Genomic DNA, 20,540 nt, shown 5'->3' on the forward strand with positions numbered 1-20,540 from the left:
CAAAAAGTTTCTCAAATGTCTTTAATGCTTCACTCAACTATTTAACAGTTTTCAGTGGCTCCTCACTGCTTGTAAAAGTTAAAAGTCCCTTAGCATAATACGCAGCCACCACCTGTTGCATTATCTTCCCCTGAACTCCAACTTCATCTATTTTCTAATGTTAGCCCCCCAAAACTCACTTTGGTTAACCAATATTTATTGAATAATGACTTTGTGCCAGGCTCTGCACTAGATAGAAAAACTGAGGCAAGAAAATCAGTCTTATCAAGTCCTCTAAGTAGTCACAATCCAGTAACATATACCCAATGTTTGAACCCCAATAGATTACACTACTCTGTACATTCTACCCTTCTTTATGACTATACAATTTTATCATATTCTTCATTAGTTGACGAGCTCCTTCAAAAGCAGGTATTTGGTCTTACTCAACAACTCAAGAGAATATAGAGCATTGCCTTGCATTCATTTGCAAATAAATATAACATTCAGGAGCAAAAAAATTAAATGAAATGAAAAATAATCCCTCTGATAGTCTTTCTGAAAAAACTCAAAGTTTAAAACAAATTAACACTTTATCTTATATAATTTAGAGTCTCGAAGTAAGACTCTGAATACAAAAATGTAACAAACAACATACAAATTTTCTCTGTAGTAGGTAAATCCTATAAAAGGCAGCTGATTTCCCACAAAAGCTTTAGGAATTGGGAAGGTTTCTACATCTCCTTTATCATCTTCGATGTCATCGAAATTGCTGCTGTCTATGTCACTGCTGAGTTCAGGTACTACTGGAGCTGCCGCTATAAAAAGAAATGAATTATTTTATTCATAATAAAAAATATATCTAAACAGACCCTATTGTTTTATATTATTAACAACATATTATACTAATATTAACACACTGAACATGAGTACTATATAATTAATAATATATTATGATTTACTATAGAAAATTTTAGTAACAATTTCCATTTTATCATTTCAAAGAATTAGAACTTTATGTGTTTTACTACTACATTAGATCAGTTTTAAATATAGATAGTTCAATTAAACAAGGAAAGCAATATGATATTACTCTAGGTATTAAGATTATAAGCAGCATTAACTTGCACATACATTCTTTAGTCTTCAGTTTTCTATATACTTTAGGCAGAAATAGTTCTTACTCTTAAAATAAATTAACGTCGAATGCACGTAAAGTTAAAATGAATTACTATACTTACCCTAGTACTGACCAGAGTATAGTTTCCATAAATAATTACTGATTTATTAATTCAACACATTAGAATTAAAGGATTATATTTCACAATTCTATAAATTATTGAGTTTCATAAAAGTGAACTTGACAAATTAAGAAATCAGTAATGTTTATTATAATATTCTTGGGAAATACTGTTAATAAATACATGTTTATTGTATGCTTAGTTTGCTTATCGAGGTAAGATTTGTAAATATTGCCATGAATTTGAAATGAAACCTCTCAATTTAAAAATTAGTTAGCATTAAGTATATCAAACATGCTAGTTAATTCAAAAGAGTAATCAATTTCTGAGATTTAAAATGTGATGGAATAGAAATATTTAAATGTATTGACTTACTCTCTCTTATGTTATCCCAATTCCACTGATCATTCTTAAAAAAAGGATGTTGTTTGATTTCTTCTACCCCATTTCTCCCAAGTCGTACCTCCCTAAACAATGCAGTTAAAGATTATATAAAAAGTAAGATTACAAAAAGACAAAAATATTAAACCTTTCAACAAGGATCAACAGCAAAATCACAAATGAGTTTGAGATTTTTAAAAGCTTCAGTTAAAAATGTTTCTCAAAAATAAGCAATTTCGATTTTACGGTATATAATCTCTCCAGATAGATTAAAAAGACTGTAATGTATAGTAAACACCATTGAAAGTAAAATATATTTCCATCTGTAGTTGTGTCAAATGAAAGTACATTTGACACAATGTCTTTCAAATTAAAAAATGCACCTGAATATGGCAAAATTGCACGACCAACTTCAGGAGGTAACATGGATGAAGATCTAACTTTTGGCCTAGAAGAGTTATCGAAATCTCTCTAATAAAAATGTTATTTAAAAAAATGTCTCCTCTTCTTAAAAATAAATCACATGTTGCGTTTGACGCTATCCACATTCACTCAGATAAATTATCTCTACACTTATATTAAAATTATCATTTTGAATACAAAAAAAAAAGTTAACTAAACATTCTTTGCCCCTTTGAGTCTTCAATAAAGATTATATGGAAATAAAAAGCATTTTTTAATATGCCCTGGAGCTATGTTTAATATAAACAGGAAAACCTGTAAACTTTAGAGGGAAGTGCCCCTAGGCACACTGATGGCATTAAATTCTTATCAAAATACCTTTTTTCCACCTACAACCATCTTTATTCCTTTCATTAATTATGCTATATCCCATTTTATATTTTATCTTTCAGCACAAATTATGATCATCCTCATCAAATCAAACATATAGGATTTGCTTTGAGTTTATCAGCATGGACTGTGCAATAATCACATAATTAACAAATCTTAAAAGTTTTAGTCTACAAATGATTGATAAACACAAAAATAATTAACCTCTCTAAAGAGGAAAAATTTTTTTAAAACTTTTCTTGCTTCAGATAGAAAAAACCAAAAAAAAATTTTATAACATTCAGTTTGATGAAAATGAGGGAAACAATGCTAATGAAAATATTCCTTGATGTGATTTCTCTGGGCGGTGAACTTTGCAAAATCACCTTAATTTTAAAATGTGTATCCCAGAATTCTACCTTTAAGATTTTATCCTACAAAAAGTATGCAAAGATGATTGTATGAGGGTAGTTACTACCATACTGCTTCTAATAGCAACTAGGCAACAAACAAAGTGTGCTAAGGAAACACAGCATTTTAGAGCTACAAGTGTCCTTAGTTATCATCTAATCTGATCTTATCATTTTATGGATAACATTATTGCCTAAAAAAATAAAATAATTACCCTAAGAACATCAAGCTAGTGAGTAAAGTTTGGACTGGGGAGCAAGCAACATCATGTGTGTTGGTCCTCTGAGAGGATGACTCCTGTCACAAATATAAAATGGGACACTAGAAAACCAAGAGACCAAAGAAGAAACTCTGAAACAGCTTTCTAGCTTCTCTTTTTGAGGTAGGTTTTCACAACGTTGTTCATTTATTTTGTTTTAAGAAATACAGAATTTCCAGGACAGACTTGCTCATATTCAAATGCAAATAGAAACTGGTTGGAAAAGAGACATTCCCAAATCAAACGCAAATGCAGTTTTTAAGATTATAACCAACTGAGTGTTTATCTGCGCAGAATGCTCTTCCCTCAAAAGTTGTACAATCAAGAGTAAGGTGGCTTAGTTACCTTAGGATAAAATGTGAATAATACAAAAGTTTTCTCTCAAATGCATTATTTTACTGCGTTCTAATTTTCTTCTTTTTAGACATTAAGGTTAAAGTTAGAGTTAGATTACAATTGAGCTGCACACACAAAATGACAAGGGTAACCCAATACCAGGCTTAGCAGTAAAAAAAAAAAAAGGCTAACCCAGAATTAAATGTAATTTGGATAAAGTGAGAGATTGATTTCATATGTAAATAAGAGTTAGTTCATTTCTACAAATTTAAAAGTTAAAGGTGTCCTTTCTACAAAGAAATTCAATGTATATTACCTATCTGTTAGGAAGGCACAGATGAGATTCTTCGCATGTTTAGAAATTTCTGCATCTTCGGGGAAACACAGTGAGTTTTTATGATCCATAATTTTGCTATATGTTCCAACAAGTGAATCTGCATAAAATGGAGTATCCCCTAAAATTCCAAGAAAGGAGAAACTGAGTGCGACACTGAATGCAAATGAAACATTTTCATCTAGTATTTCAATATATTAAGTTTAAATTTGTCACGTGCATGAGAATGAATGGTTATAGGCCAGAAGTCTCAGTCAAAACAAACAGGCACACACTAAGAATATACTTAAATTTTAATATACATATGCCTTACTGTTAAAATGTACAGCTGACACTTATTGGATTGTGTTAACCAATGTCACCATAAAATTAATAAATGAAATGAAAAAATAAAAATAAAAAAATTTTTAAACATACTCTTAAGAGTAAATAAATCAATGTTAACTCTAAAATTTTGTTGTTGCTGTTTTTATAATGGGAAAGGAAAATATTTACTGAATAATTAAAGAAAAAAATACTAAGTGAGGTCAGATCAGTAAGTCTTCTCATGCTTGAGCTGGATCATGAATCGGCCTTTTGGGATTATTCTCTAGCCACACGAGGCAATTTAAAGTTAAGTTAATTACAATTAAACAAAATGAAAAATTCAGTTTCCTAGTCACACTAGCCACATTTCAAGTGCTTGATGTGGCCAGTGCCTACCATACTGGACAGTGCAGATATAAACCATTGTCACATCATAATAGACTGGACAGTGCAGCTCTAAGAGTTTTGGATCGTCATCTTATAGACGAGGAAGCTGAGCCCCAATAGATGACATGTGATTTGTCTAAGAGGACACATAGTTAGAGTTAAAAATGGTAGAAATGGTCTCCCAAAGCAGTGTTAAAAAAAAACGAATGACCATGATAGAGTCAATGAAAGCAGTACAAAGACAGAAGAAGTTAACGGCATCACTTTGGCCACTACTTATCTAAAGTTACAAGGGTTAAAGGCTCTGCTAGGATGCCTCGACTACAAGTCACCTTATTACAAAAGAGACTCCCAAATCAGCCAATCCAAAACTTCAAAAGGGATAGTCATGTGGGTAATTTTTATTTGTTTTCAAAGTGGGGTGGAGGGAAGCTTTGAATTCAAGATTTTTTCCAGTGCCATTTTTAACTGCAGTAGAGCCCTCTAGATGAAATCCCATGATGACCAACATGAGCAAGCACCAGAGTAGGCTCAGAATACTAGAAATCAGTGCCATTCAAACTCATTCAATTCAGCTGAGCTGAAAACAATAGCAGGAATTTAAATGGTCTCTTCAAATAAGCCATGTTGACTTCCTACAAAGTGTATTATTTTCTAAATCCCTAGAAGAGTCTAGGCAAATAATAGAATATATTCTACTTCCCAAAGATTATAAGCCACACCTAATGCATCATCAGATCCGGCCAGAGGTGGGGAGAATGGACGGCTACCTGGGAACATATGGTGAGTACAATGAGACCCACTACAAAGACAAAGGTCCAAAACAAAGTAGGTTATACCATGACATGAGACTAAGCATAGCAAGATTAATGCTACATACACAACGGTCATCAAGAGAAGGCAACTTATGCCACACAAAAGTTCCATGCCTAATTATTACTTAAATTTGGGCTTTACCAAATTTTTTTTTTTAAAGCAATAACCATATTCAATTATCATTCAGATTTGAACAGATTTTCTACTACCAGTTTGTTTTAGGGTTATCTTCTATAAAATAAATTCTCAAAATTTAAAAATATTATTTTGAACTCTAAAGTCATTTTATATAATGTTATTAGCCTTATCACACTTGCCTCAGAAAGGAGATTTGGCTACATCTCCCCTCTTCCCCAAGCCAGATGATTCAGTCATTATTAGCTTCCTTAGTCAGAAGATATTTTTGTGTCCCTAGTACTGAGGAATGGAAAATCTTAAGAATGAAATCTATGATGTAAAGAAAAGTTTTGAAATATTTAGGCCTTTAAAATTTGGATTTGGTTGAAGTAAAAGAAATTATTAAATTTGCCTCTGAATTTTCTGAGAATCTAATATAAAATATATTTATCTTGATAGTCAAATCATCAATAACTACATTTATAATTTATTTTACTGGAATTACAAACCAAATATATATACAAGTAATAAACATAAGAAATACAGTTAACAAAAATCAATTATATAAACAACTAAAAAATATTCAGTTCTCTATTATCAGAACAAGTATTAATAGCCTTATATTTAAAATATTTACAACAGATACTGTTGATCCCTCCCGAAAAAGATCTTAGCATGGAGGCCTAGAATAGCTGTAAACTTCTTATTCTAGTATTTTCTTAATACAAAAAGGTCTATTGGACAAATATTTCCTAGCAGTATACTTTTAATTCTTTTCATATTCTACTCAATCGACTTGCAGTATAAAGCTTGGTTTTAATTTTCCAATTAACAATCGATCATATCAGACTACTAATTCAAAGTTTTGAGAAATTCCACTTCCTCCCTAGGACACATGCAATTAATTTCCTTATATTCTCAGATTCTTGAGTTAGAACTAAAGTGTTATGAGATGGGTTTTGAAAAAAGAACAAGTTAAAATCTTTACTTACCCACCAGCATCTCAAAAAGGAAAACACCCACAGACCACCAATCACATTCTCGCCCATAGTAACCATCGCCTCCTTGTGATTTCAAAACCTCAGGTGATATATAATCAGGTGTTCCAACTGCTGTGTCACAATGCACCATGCCTGTCTGGGTAAATAGCAGAGATAAAGAAAAAAAGACGTATGTAAAAACCCACAAACAAACGCAACTAATTCATTTATTATCACATGTAAGTGGCTATAAACTGCTACGAACTGAACTTCATTGCTGACATGGCTTTGGGAGGGCAGAGGACAAATACATTATGAAATACATAAAAATGTATGGATTATGGGAGATCAGAGACAACTTTCCAACCTTTTTTTCATCAATGAAAAAGGTGGTAGCTTTTCTATGGAATTCCATGCAAATCAATATGAGTGAAATCCTACAATTTTTGTCCTTTCCTGCCTGACTTGTTTCACTTAGCATAATACTCTCAAGATCCATCCATGTTGTTGAAAATGGCAATGTCTCATCTTTTTTATGGCTGAGTAGTAATCTATTATATATGTATATATACACCAGCTCTTTATTCAATCATCCATCAAGGGACACTTAGGTTGTTTCCATGTCTTGGCTATTGTAAATAATGTTGTAATGAACACAGGGGTACATATATCTTTACAAATTAGTGTTTTCATATTTTAGGGGTAAAAATACCCAGAAGAATAATGCTGGATAATAAGGTAGTTCCATTCTTAATTTTTAAAGGAACTTCCATACTGTTTTTCTTAGTGGCTGCACCAGTTTACTTTCACCAACCATGTAGGAGGGCTCCCTATTCTCCAAATCTTCTCTAACACTTATTATTTCTTGTCTTTTTGATAACAGCCATTTGAACAGGTGTGATGTGGTATCTCACTATAGTCTTGATTTGCATTTCCCTAATAACTAGTGATGTTGAACATTTTTGTATATGTCTGTTGGCCATCTGTACATCTTCCTTGGCAAAGTACCTATTCAGGTCCTCTGCCTATTTTTTGTTTTGTTGTTGTTGAGTTGTATGGGTTGTTTACATATTTTGAAGCCCCTTAACAGAAGTATCATTTGCAAATACCTTCTGCCATTCAGTTGGTTGTCTCTTTGTTTCAATGGTTTCTTTTGCCGTGCAGAAACTTTTTAGTTTGATGTAACCTCAATCATTTTTGTTTCCCTTGCCTCTGGTGTCAAATTCACATAAACATCTCTGAGATCAATGTCCAGAAGCTTAGTACCTATGTTCTTGTCTACGTATTTTACTGTTTCAGGTCTTACATTCAAGTCTTCAATCCATTGGAGTTAATTTTTATATATGGTATAAGAGAGTGGTCGGTCTAGTTTCATTCTTTTGCATATGGCTAATTTTCCCATCACCATTTATTGAAGAGACTTTCCTTTCTTTGTTGTATATTCTTGGCTCCTTTGTTGAAAATCAGTTGCCCACATATGTGTGAGTTTATTTCTGGGCTCTCAATTCTATTCCATTGGCCTGTTTTTCTGCCAATACCATACTGTGTTAATTACTATAGCTTTGTAGTATAGTTTGAGGTCAGAAAGTGTGATAATGCCGGCTTTCTTCTTTTTTTCTCAGGATTGCTTTAGAGTCTTTTGTGGTTCCATACAGATATGAGGATTTTTGGTTCTACTTCTGTGAAAAATGTCATTGTAATTTTGCTAGTGATTGAATTGAATCTATAGATTGCTTTAGGTAATATGAACATTATAACAGTGTTAATTCTTCTAATCCATGAACACAGATTATCTTTCCATTTGTGTCGTCTTCAATTCCTTTTAACAAGGTCTTGTAGTTTTTAGTGTACAGGTCCTTCACCCTCCTTTAATATTACTCTTAAGTATTTTATTCTTTTTGTTGCAAATCTAAATGGGACTATTTTTATTTCTCTGATAATTTGTTGGTACATAGAAATGGAACAGATTTTTGTATATTGATTCTGTATCTTGCAACTTTATTGTATTTACTGTTTCTAATAGTTTTGCTTTGTTTTGTTTTTGCTGGAGTCTTTAGTTTTCCATATATAAAATCATGTCATCTGCAAATAGTGATAGTTTTACTTCTTCCTTTCCAATTTGGATGTCATTTCTTTTTTTTGCCTAATTGCTCTGGCTAGGACTTCCAGTACTATGTTGAATAACAGTGGCTAGAGTGGGCATTCTTGTTCTTCATCTTAAAGGAAAAGCTTTGTTTTTCATTGTTGAGTATGGTGTTAGTTGAGGGTCTGTTATATGTGGCTTTTATTATGTTGAAGTACTTTCCTTCTATATCCATTTTATTGAGAGTCTGTTATCAATAAATAGATGTTGTATCTTGTAAATTCTTTTTCTGCATCTATTGAGATGACCTATGATTTTATCTTTTGTTAATGTGGTGTATCACACTGATTTGCAGATGCTGAACCATCCTTGCATCCCTGGAATGAATCTCACTTGACTGTGTTGTGCGATCCTTTTAATGTGTTACTGTATTCAACTTGCTAGGATTTTGTTGAAGATTTTTATATCTATGTTCATCAGAGACAGTAGCTTGTAATTTTCTTTTCTTATAATGTCCTTACCTGCTATTGGTGTCAGGGTACTGTTGGCTTTGTAAAATGAATTAGAAAGCATTCCATCCTCTAATTTTTTGGAAGATTTTGAGAAAGACGGGTATTAATCTTCTTTGAATGTGTGGTAGAATTCACCAATGAAGCCATCTGGTACTGGCCTTTTGTTTTTTGGGAGGATTTTTATTACTATTTCAATTTCTTTACTAGTGATCGGTCAATCAGGTTTTCCATGACTTTAGACTTTGTTTGTTCTTTTTCTAGTTCTTTAAGATGTAATGTTAGGTTGTTTGAGATTTTTCTTGTTTCCTGAGGTAGGCCTGTATTACTATAAACTTCCCTCTTAGTACCACTTCTTTGCTGCCTCCCTCAAATTTTGATACATTGTATTTTCATTTTCATTTGTCTCTATGTATTTTTTTAATTTTTTAATTTTATTTCTTCATTGACCTAATAGTTTGGTAGCATGCTGTTAAATCTCCACATTTGTGCACCTGCAGACACCATCCCTATCCACCCTGCAATTTCTTACCTCCCCTGCTTGTTCCTATGTGCCCATTTTTTGATATACTGATATGTGGATCTCACAGGCATGTTTGTGTGTTGAGCAGAGGAATCTGTTATAGTTGTTTGACTTGTAAATTTAAGGGAAAATACAAAATGGTCTTCTCATTCTGCCATGGTAAACATCAGCTGAAACTTGCAAAGATTTTGTAAATTAATTTAAATGCCCTTCATTTCCTTTACCTGCCCAATAAAGAGTGCATCATCACATTTCTCATAAGGAAGCCATACATACTACCTAAATACTAAGTATTATGACCATCTTGGGAAAAGTAAGTTCAATGTATTTTGTAAAAATGACTTATGTAAATGCTTTAAGTGCAATGAAATATATTAAACATGGGAAATTAATTTCAAAAGCAATCTTTTCATTCTTCAAATTAGCAGAATAAATTCGATGATTTTATTTTCCCAGGTATACAGCAAATAGAGAATAGAAGTCCTTTAGTTTGAATATAAATTAATAAAATAAAAATTTTGGAAATAATTGATCAAATATGAGAGTAATACTTTATATGGATTACTACTTAGAATAAAAGATAAAGAAGACAGTGTCTGACTTCAAAAGGCAGGGTATATGATTTATCATGGACTATCCTATATAATATTTATCATGGACTATCCTATACTTTAGACTTACCAGTAGAAATACTAATAGAGACTTATTAGGGTAAACAAAATCTCTTCATTTCACATGTATCCATAGAAATTAAGACTTAAAAAATAAATAAATAAATCTTGTGAGATTTAAGAGCTAAAACCTAACTCTACCCATGTACATACAAGAAATACCACTAAGAGAAAATTATTTATCATTCAAAGGTTCAGAGGAAGGAGTGAAAAGGGTAAGACACACAAAAATTTGACATAAAGCTAGGCTGTAAAGGATGGACAAGTTAGGCTTTAAAGGAGAAGGGGTGATATAGTAGCTTAGATAGAAAAAAGAACAACAATAAAGGAACAAGAATGACTTTATAGAAAGGATGTTGAAGAAATGCAGTTAAGTCCAAATCAATTAAGTGTAAAGTTGCACAATGAAGAGGTGGGAAAGGTCAGACGGAGATCAGTTTGAATAACCACCTGCAGAATACGTACTTTGGTAGGACTAAAGAATTTTTAGTAGGCAAACTATGTGAATAGCACTCTGCTTTCAGAAAATTAATACTCTAACCACAACTTTTGGCGAACACATTGGTGCTTCAATTTTTTTTAAATAAACATTTTGAAAATATATTTGAAAACTGTCTCATGGGAAAGCTGCCAAATTATATGAATACAGAATCATACATTTATGACAAGTCTTTGATTTCATTCTAAAGAAATACAAGAAGGAAAGACTGGAAACTAAAGAGACTGGTTTACCTACAGAGGGTGGGTATGAAAAGTGTGAAAAGAAGGGAATACAGAAATAAGGTAATAGGAGGGAATAATCCTTCTCTAATCAAACAATAATTTGTATAGATCCAATTCCTAAAACCAGAGGAATGCTTCACATATCCAAAAAATTAACAACTAAAATCAACTTGAATATTGAGAGAACTCTAAATAGAATACAAATAGTAAGAAATGAACTTGTTTCATAAATTAATATCATAACTACGCCAAAGGGGGAAGGGAAGAAAAGAATTGACCTAAGTAACTTTGGAAAACAGTATCTTAAAAAACAAATAAACAAACAAAAAAACAAAAAAGAAAGGAGGAAGATTAGAAGGAAGCCTGTGGTGTAGGACTAGAATTAAAAGTATCAGTATGAACTCACAATTTTTAATATACTACAAACACAGAATTAAATAGGAACATGTGTGTACATGTGAGTTAGTACATATAGTGTATATAATATATATGTGTCCGTTGAGAAGGCTTAGAAATAATGACACTCCAGGAGCAATAAGCACATCGGGCACCCAAATATTGATTTCTAAATACCATTCTTGAATAAAAGAAATCAGTTTTTTGGAGAAGTGGCTGATTCCAGGGCCGGGGCAGAGAAAATATACAAGTCTTCAACTACTTGTGCCAAAAAATAAGAAAATGATCCAAAAAGAGGGCATGTCTTTTTGTAAAGACATAGGAATCAATCTAAGGAGCCTCCACAAGATAAGGAAACTGGACTGAGTTTCAAAGTATAAGTAGGAATTTGCCAAGCAGACTATATTCAACAGCATATGTGAGGCCAGGAATCATGAAACAGCACTGTATAAAAAGAACTATTATGCAATTTAAGATCTCTGTACCATAAGGTACAAAAGGCTGAATGATAGAGAATGAGGATGAAAAAGTTGGCAGGGTTCATATCATCCTAACAGGCTTCATATGACAAGCTAAGGAGTTGGAACTTCAGTAGGTGACAGAGAGCAACATAAAAAGATATTTATTTTCAAAAGCTTCCTCGAAAGTACTTTATGCTACATGGACCAGATTAAATGTGTATTTGCTAAATATATCTGGTGTTTATAACTGAAAAAATATCATAAATCGAGAGATTTACTGAAAACACAAAATTGGTCAATCACGAATCTTGTAGTTGGTCTAAGACACTACAAAATACTTTCTGTGAAGGTGGAAAACAAAAATTGTAAGTGGAGTTCTTAATTATCAGAGCATTACAAGCCTCAGCTTGACTGCTACAGAGGCAAGAGCCTATTTGGTCCATTTTAATAATTAAAAATGAGCACTTGCACCGGGGCTCCTTTCTCAGAGAAGCACATCCCTTGCCTTGTAGGAATCCTGGCTAAGGGAAGGTCCAGCTTCTTTTGTATTCTATCTTAAAACAGCATTTAGATATTCTATCTTAAAGATATTAAGATATTCTATCTTAAAACCCATTTCCATCTGTGTTTGCGGTGTGCAGTCCCACAGGCACACAAAGCTGTTTGTTACTCCTGTTATCTCCTTCAGTACCATTTATTATTTCCATTAGGGCTGTGGTTACAAAGCTGCACAGCTTTTAAATGGTCTGTCCCTATTGTTCCATAAACCTGATCTTTAAATGTATAATTCTGCATAAATAGGGTTTTTCAGAAACATAAATAGAAATGCCTATATTTTAAAAACTTATGTCACTTGTAGAAGGGTATGAATATTAGCAATTTACCAATTAGCTTCTAAAAAATGATAGCCTCAATATAACCAAATGGTAAATATTAGAGAATTAATGGATAAAATCTTATACTATTTCTGGGTAATTTACATAAATGAGCCTTAAAAGATCGCAGAGGTTGCTGTAAAATGCATTAACAGGCAGAGGGAACTCAACTTATCTAATTAATGCAAGTAATCTGAAATAACAGTACTTCTTGGCAGTCACTGAAACATCTACATGTAAATATACTACACTGTGACTTTCATTCACATCCAGACAGAGTAAAAGCATGTAGAAAATTGTGTATTCTGCAATTTATCAATAATAGAACTTAATGAGATACCATTACTCTTAATTGTGATAGTAACAAATTATTTTAATCCTTATAGGTTATAATGTTATACTGTATTTTTGCTTTTATACATGATATATGTTTTATATGAAGCCAGAAGAGTTAAAAAATAATTCAAGCATCTCTATCTATATTATAAAGAGCTGGCAAACTTTTCTGTAAAGAGCCAGATAGTAATTATTTTAGGCTTTGTGAACTATACTGAGTCTCTATTGGATATCTTCCTTTTCTTAAGTAATCTTTCAAAAATGGAAAAATCATTTTTAGTGCAGAAGCTGTAGAAAATCAGCCATAGGCAGATTTGGCCATGTGCTCCAGTATGCCAATCCCTTCTATAGATGTATAGATCAATGAGAATAAAACAATGAACATTTCTAATGGCTTTGAGACTGTAACGATAACCAGAGGCAAATAAAGTGATGAACCTGAAACTTGCAATAACACTATTCACATTAACAATATTAGAAAATTACAAATTCTATATACTATAGTTTTTAATAAAAAGCTCCTCTTTGTCAACATTATATTAATAATTGTAATTATTAATATTACTTGAGGAATGGAGGTTTAGGGTAAAATTTTTCAATTTCAGTTTTTAAAATATTTGATACATCAAAATTAAGGATTTCTGTTCAAACAAGAGACAGAGATGAGTAGCAGACTAGAAGATGGTATCAGCAATATCTATGGACTATCTAGATTAAATAAGGAATCAATAAGAAGTCATTTTTAAAAGGGTCAAAAAATACACACGAGGTAATTCACAAAAGAGAAAGGACTGACAAGTATATTAAGAATACACTCATGGAAATGCAGAGAAGAAACATCATTCATTTTACTTAACAGACATAAAAAAAGTTTAGCATTCTACTAGAAAATTATTTTATACTTTATTTGCATTAAAGATAATTTTCAGTTAATCATGTCACACTATATTATAACAAACACCAAGAGGAGCTTTGATGTTTATATAATATAGTATGACAATAGTATAGTATGACAATCAAATATTCCATCTACTAAACACTGACTAATATATGCAGAACATAAACATAGTAACGAGTAGAGTCTAATGAAGACCAAAGAAGTAAAAGGATGCTAAGCTTTAGCTGGGAAAACAGGGCATACAAACCTGGATAGACACAACAGCCTAGAAGTATAGCATAAATTCTAAATAAGTAAGGACATTATGACACTGGAAGAGTGATCAGTCAGGTTAGGATTATCGGGGAGAACTTTCTAGATAAGGTAAAATAGGAGATAAGCTTGGAAAAACATGGATCGCTGATGAAGGTAGGACAATCAACAAAAGTGAATGTCACACAGGTGGCATGAAACAAGTTAAGAAGTAAAAAGAAAATCAGCTTTAATCAAAATTAACGTTTTGACAAGATAACTAATGCGAAGTAAGATTAGCTATGTAAGCATACTGGAGGGTATGAAAACCATACAAAAGATAATACCCAGTTTGTTCTCTATATACATCAACATTTATGAAGTCTGATAACGCAACTTCACACTCTAGATTCAACAGGAGAATACAAAGGAAATAAAACATGATCCCTCCCAATCAGGAATTACTACCAGGAATTATGCTCACTCAACAAAATAAAAGACAAGAGATATAAATTTTGCAATGAAAATAAGTCAACATCGTAATTACTTATGAGGTTAATGCTACTGAATCTATTAATCACAATATGAATTGTTCAACAGGGAAAGCACCACAATAGATGATGTCCTCAAATTTATTCTATGTGGTTGATGCAGATAAGGTTGGAAGAAGGTGGTAACATAAGTTTCTCAGCTTACCTCTTTTGTTAAAGGAAAAATACAGGAATATGGTCATGGAAATACCCATGTACCTTAATTTATATTCTGTGTACTACTTCTTCACCTAGATGATCATACACGTGAACTAGCTTTGATCGATAGCAAATGCTCATCAACATTCTATGAAGAAGATAACTATTTATCTGAGTTCTTCTCTTGGATTCATCAAATCTACTAATAAAGTATTCTATAGCCAGATGAACAGTTAGTAATGGAAATGCTATGATATGGATATTTTATTACTTCGAGTCATTACACAGTTAGCAAGATTCAATGTATCTTTGTTTAAAACTATGAAGTCCAGATTTAAAGTGTTTCTTTTATTTTCGTTTCTCAAAAAACTAGCATTTTTTTAACTTATTTATTACTTACTTCATCCATCTTCATACATGTGCCAAAATCTGCTAATTTTAGATGCCCATGTTTATCCAAGAGCATGTTGTCAGGCTTCACATCTCTGTGAATTAAACCCATGGAGTGTATGGCATCCAGAGCAAGAACGACTTCAGCAGTATAAAATTTGGCCCATTTTTCAGGTACATCATAGTTACTCATAAGGTTTACAAGGTCTCCACCAGGCATGTACTCCATTACCATATACAGATACTTATCATCTTGAAAGGCACAAAAGAGCTGGAAAACAAAATGGGAAGGAAAAAATTTTTTCTTTAAGAAGAAAGAAAGAAAACCAAAACCATAAACAACAAAATCGCCCCCAAATTTATTACTATTGAAAGTGACAAATTATTTTATATCCAAAACCAAGCTGAACTTTATGAAATCTTTGATTTTAGATCTGGACATCTTTATTGGAAAAACAGTTATCAGACAAAACTTTGATATGGGTATCTTCCTCAGGCTTACTAACAAAATATACATAAATAAATCATTTTCCCTCTTGGAGAATACAAGAATGTATTTGTAAAGAAATATTTCTAAAAAGAAAAAGAATAAAAATGAAGAAAGGTGAAAGAATGACAGAATTCATAATAACAACAAAAAAACATAAATTATTGCACCAAACTCACAAAGAGAGCTGAGGAGGTAGGAGCAGTTTAGAAAAACCTAAAAGATAAGCAGATTTAACGACTACAAGAAGAGGGACTAAGCCCCAACCACCGGAAGAGGGAGCAGTCGGTAGCCACACTCGGAACAAGTCCTTCTGTCTCCCTTTCCCCATCACCTTGCTCATAACAAGCAGAGCAGCAAGTGGCAGTTTGCACCCAAACTAAAGTAGGGGCACTGGACCAGAGAAATAAGATACCAAGTTGACTCCCAGGAGAGACAGAGAAATTACAAATTCAGAAGGAAATCTGTACATTCTACCCAACAAGTCCCACTCCACCCAGAAGCAATCAATGAAAACAGAAAAGGTTTCCACAAACAAAGAGGGAAAGATAGAACAAAACCAAGAATCTACATTTGAGAAAAACCAACATCATGAGATACAAAGCAATTAGAGAAACAACGAAATTGTCCATATATGCCATATTGGGGTTTTCTATTCCATTTAGTTGTTTTATTTGTCTATTCTTGCCACCAGACCACAGTGTTTTAATTTTGTTCAATGTGCTTGATATTGATTGAGCTTCTTAGATCTATTGGTTACAGGATTTCATCAAATTTGGGAAAATTTTGGCCATTATTTCTTCAAATAGCTTTTCTGTCTCAGCTCCTGCCCCAGAATTCCCCAGCCCCTTTCTCAGATTTCAGTTCCACATATATAATCTGCTTGCTGCTGTTTCCATGGGTAACTAATATTCTGGGTCCCCCACCACCCCCCTTCGTCTTTTTTTTTTTTTCTGGTGTGCTTCATTTTGTAAAGTTTTTATGCTATGGCTGGAAAAATGAAAACTGTCCTCAAAAGACTTGTATGCAAACGCTCACTATTTATAATAGTGCCAAAGTAGAAACAATTCAAATGTCCATCATCTGGCAAGTAAACAAACAAAACTGGGTATATCCATACACTCTCCACTCTACTAGGAATACTGTAATACCATTCTGATGCTAAACAGCTAGAGTTAGCATTAGATCCCACAAGTTAGGAGCTCAGTCTTACACAAGACTGCCCTTACTTCAAGCATCAGGCCACCTGCATTTCTGAATAACTGACTACAAATTCAGGAGTTTCCATGACCCCCTCAGGTTTGATAACTCACTAAGATGAATCACAGAACTCAGGAAAGACTATACTTAGAAAGATGATAGTTTTACTATAAAGGATACACATAGGTCAAAGTCTGGGAGGGAGCAGAGAGCTTCTGTGCCTCCTTGTGGAATCAGGGTGTACTACATTACACACAACAGTGTGCTCACCAATCAGGAAGCTCCATTGAGTGTCAATGTTCAGAGTTTTAATGAGGGTCTCATTACATAGGCATCATTAGTTAAATCACTGGCCATATGATTAAACTCAATCTCTAGCTCCCTTCTCCCTAGAGTTTGGGCAGCTGAAAGTCCCAATCTTCTCATCATGTGCTTATTCTTTCTGGTGAACAGTCCTCATCTCAAATCTATCAAAAGGCCACCAGGAGTTGCCTAATTAGCCTAACAAAGACAATGCTATCACTCCGGAAATCCAAGAGCTTTTAAAAGCTCTCTGCTAGGAACTGGAGACAAAGACTGAATATATTCTTTATTATACCATACTGTACAATGGAATACTATTCAGCACTAAAAAGAAATGAATTATAATACATGCCACGATATGCATATACTTCAAAACAGTATACTAAGGGAAAAAGACTAGATCCAAAAGACAATACGTTGTATGATTTCATTTATCTGAAATGTCCAGAAAGGCAAATCTACAGAGACAGTAAGCACATTGGTGGTTGCCTGGGGCTGGAGGAAAATGGGAAATGACTATAAATAGGTACAAATGATCATCTGGGGATGGTGGAAATGTTCTAAAATCAGATAGTACTGACGGGTGCACAACCGTAAACTGCCTAAAAATCACTGGATTGTACAAGGTGATCTACAAGTAAGTTAATAATGAAGCTTTATTCACAAGAGACAAAAATAAGGAAAAAAACAAATGTCCATGAACAGATGAATAAACAAATTATACAATAAAATAGTATTTGGCAATAAAAAAGGATGAACTATTGATATATTGCATCATGGATAAAACTCAATTTTGCTGAATGAAAGAAGCCAATGAAATGGGATTAAAGTTAGACTGGACACTGTAGAAGAAAAGACTGGTAAACTTAAAGATATAACCTCAAAACTATATAAAATTAGACACACCGAATAACAACAAAAAAACTTGATGTGATGTGATTAAAATGGCACTTTACCTTTTTAGTCTCTGCAAAACCCACAACCCTAGTCTAAATAATGAAAAAACATCAGACAAATTCCAAGAGAAGAGCGTATACATCCTACAATATAACTAACTGACCAGTATTCTTCAAAGCTGTAAAGGTCATCAAAAACAAAGGAAGTATGAAAACTATCATAGCCAAGAGGAGCCTAAGAAGATAGGATAACTAAATGTAACATACTATTTTGATGGGATCATGAAATTGAAAACCAAGTAGATAAAATCTAAGAAAATCTGAAAAATTATGGGCTTTAGTTAATAATAATGTTTCAATACCACTTCATTCATTGTAACAAATGCATCTTACTAAAGTTAAGTGTTAACAAGGGAAACTGTACAGGGGTATACGGGAGCTCTCTACTATCTGCTCGATTTTTCTGTAAATTTACAATTGTTTCTAAAAATAAAGTCTATTAATAAAAATAAATCAAATGCTGGTGGATAACAGTATTTGGCAGTGCCTAACTATGTAAAAAGCCATTTTCTAATAAGATTTAATATGTAAAATCTTATTACATATGAGCGTTAATAGAACATCTGCAATCAATTTTGATAAGAAACACTAATTGTGAACCCCAAATAAGCAAATGTTATTGCCCCCATGAAATAATTTCATTCTTCTCCTAAACAGACCTACCTGTATTTTTTAAAATGTACTTATTAAATTTTGAAATCTGTCAAAATTTGTCTTCTCATTATATAGATAACTAAATATCATCTTCAATTTGCCTCTTGGCCCTCAAAGCCTAAAATATTTGACCCTTTGCCAAAAAAGCTTGCCAATTTCTGGTGTGAGGGAAATAAGACTGGCCATGGCTCATAACTGTTGAAGATGAGTGAACAGTTCCTGGGGAGATTCAATATACTTTTTTTCTATTTTGGGTTATTTGTCATAATTTTAAAAATTAAAAAACACATCACTAACTATATTGAGATTTTCGTCTTGAAAGATTTGCAAAGAAGTTTGGTCAAGCCTCATGGAATAAATGAGCCCATGTTTAAAAAATTGAATTAAATTAATTTAAAGGTCAAATGTCACATGCAAATAGATGGAAAATTACTTAAAATATTAGTAAGTCAAATTCAGAATTCTATGAAAACACCATATTAGAGCAAATGGCATTTACTTTAGATTTTATACTGCCCTGAAATTTATTTTTTTAATGTACTATAATGACCGATTAAATAAGAAAACCACCTTAGGAAATGCTGAAGGAAGCATTTCAAATACTTTAACATTATTCCTGTTAAAAAGTATTTGGTAAGCTCAGAATAGATGGAAAGGCCAAATTCTCTACTGTCTCAACCAGAAAGCTTCAGCAAACATCAGACTGAATAAACATTAGAGGTCTACCCACTAAAGTTCAACATAATAAAAAAGATAAAGATAAAAAAGTTCTGTTTAACACAATACTAAAAGACTGAGCCAATGCCAGTTTTTTGCATTTTGCAATGTCTACACACTTAAAAAGTAGTTTTCTTAGGTATAAGTTTCTTCTGAACCTATTTTGGGGGAAAAAGGTAATATGGCTTTACTAAAGATCAGGTTTATACAGAGAGATATACTGTATTGTGATGGGAAGACCTAATATTCCAAAATAATCAAATCAACAAAAAAACTTACCAAATAAAGCAATGCACATCAAAATTATAACTTTTTTCATAACAGAATGAAAGGCTAATTCTAACTTTATAGAAAAAATTGTTAAGAACTGCCAAAAATACATAAGAGAACAATGAAAAGGTACTTGTTCTACCAGATATCAAAATATATGAAAAACTACAGAAATTAAAACTACATAATTTTAGCATAGAAACAAATAATAGATTAAAGTAATGTAACAGAGTCAAAGAGAATTTCATGTGTATACGTAATTTAGTCTATGAAATACAAGACATTTCATTTACTTCTTGGAGAAAAGGCTGGCTTCTCTATAAATGGCATTGGGAAAACTGGCTACCCATCTGGGAAAAACAAGTCCTACTTTATATATATATATACACACACACACACATATATATTTATATAATATATTATATATACATGCACATGCTGCTAGTAGTTACAGTGTAAATATATTATAATTCTATTATCACTCTAAATTTATGTGTATATGCTTAAAAATGAGTTTATTCCTATAGTATGTATATATGTAGATAAGCAATATATCTTTTTATATATACATATATATCAGTAAAAATATAATTAGCATTAAGTATAGTAAATACACACTAAATGATGCTTTTTATTAATTAAATAATCATCTAATTTCAATTGTAACTTATTGGTAAACTTATCTTCAAGGAAATAACTTTAGAAAGTTAACAGGTAAATCTAATTACAGTGGATTTCTTCCTGGCATTGCTTTGGGTTAGCATAATGGTTGATTTTTCTGACTTGAAAATGAATCATTAAATTATTAATATAGTTTTGTATACCATATTGATGAAAATAAAAAATAATA

General features: G+C 32.3%; 1 protein-coding gene across 1 annotated transcript in view; it reads right to left on the reverse strand.

The window, feature by feature from the left end:
- The window catches only part of ROCK2 (Rho associated coiled-coil containing protein kinase 2), a 69,018-nt gene that overhangs the window by 33,421 nt on the left and 15,057 nt on the right, over nucleotides 1–20,540 (reverse strand). The window contains exons 4-8 of the mRNA XM_006910236.2: nucleotides 15,114–15,374; nucleotides 6,331–6,475; nucleotides 3,695–3,833; nucleotides 1,596–1,687; nucleotides 638–797 (exon numbers count right to left, since the gene is read on the reverse strand). Of these exons, the coding sequence (XP_006910298.1) occupies nucleotides 638–797; nucleotides 1,596–1,687; nucleotides 3,695–3,833; nucleotides 6,331–6,475; nucleotides 15,114–15,374 (797 nt within the window). The remainder of the gene's footprint in view (nucleotides 1–637; nucleotides 798–1,595; nucleotides 1,688–3,694; nucleotides 3,834–6,330; nucleotides 6,476–15,113; nucleotides 15,375–20,540) is intronic.

This window comes from Pteropus alecto, unplaced genomic scaffold (genome assembly GCF_000325575.1).
Source record: "Pteropus alecto unplaced genomic scaffold, ASM32557v1 scaffold61, whole genome shotgun sequence".
In the NCBI taxonomy this organism is placed as follows: domain Eukaryota; kingdom Metazoa; phylum Chordata; class Mammalia; order Chiroptera; family Pteropodidae; genus Pteropus; species Pteropus alecto.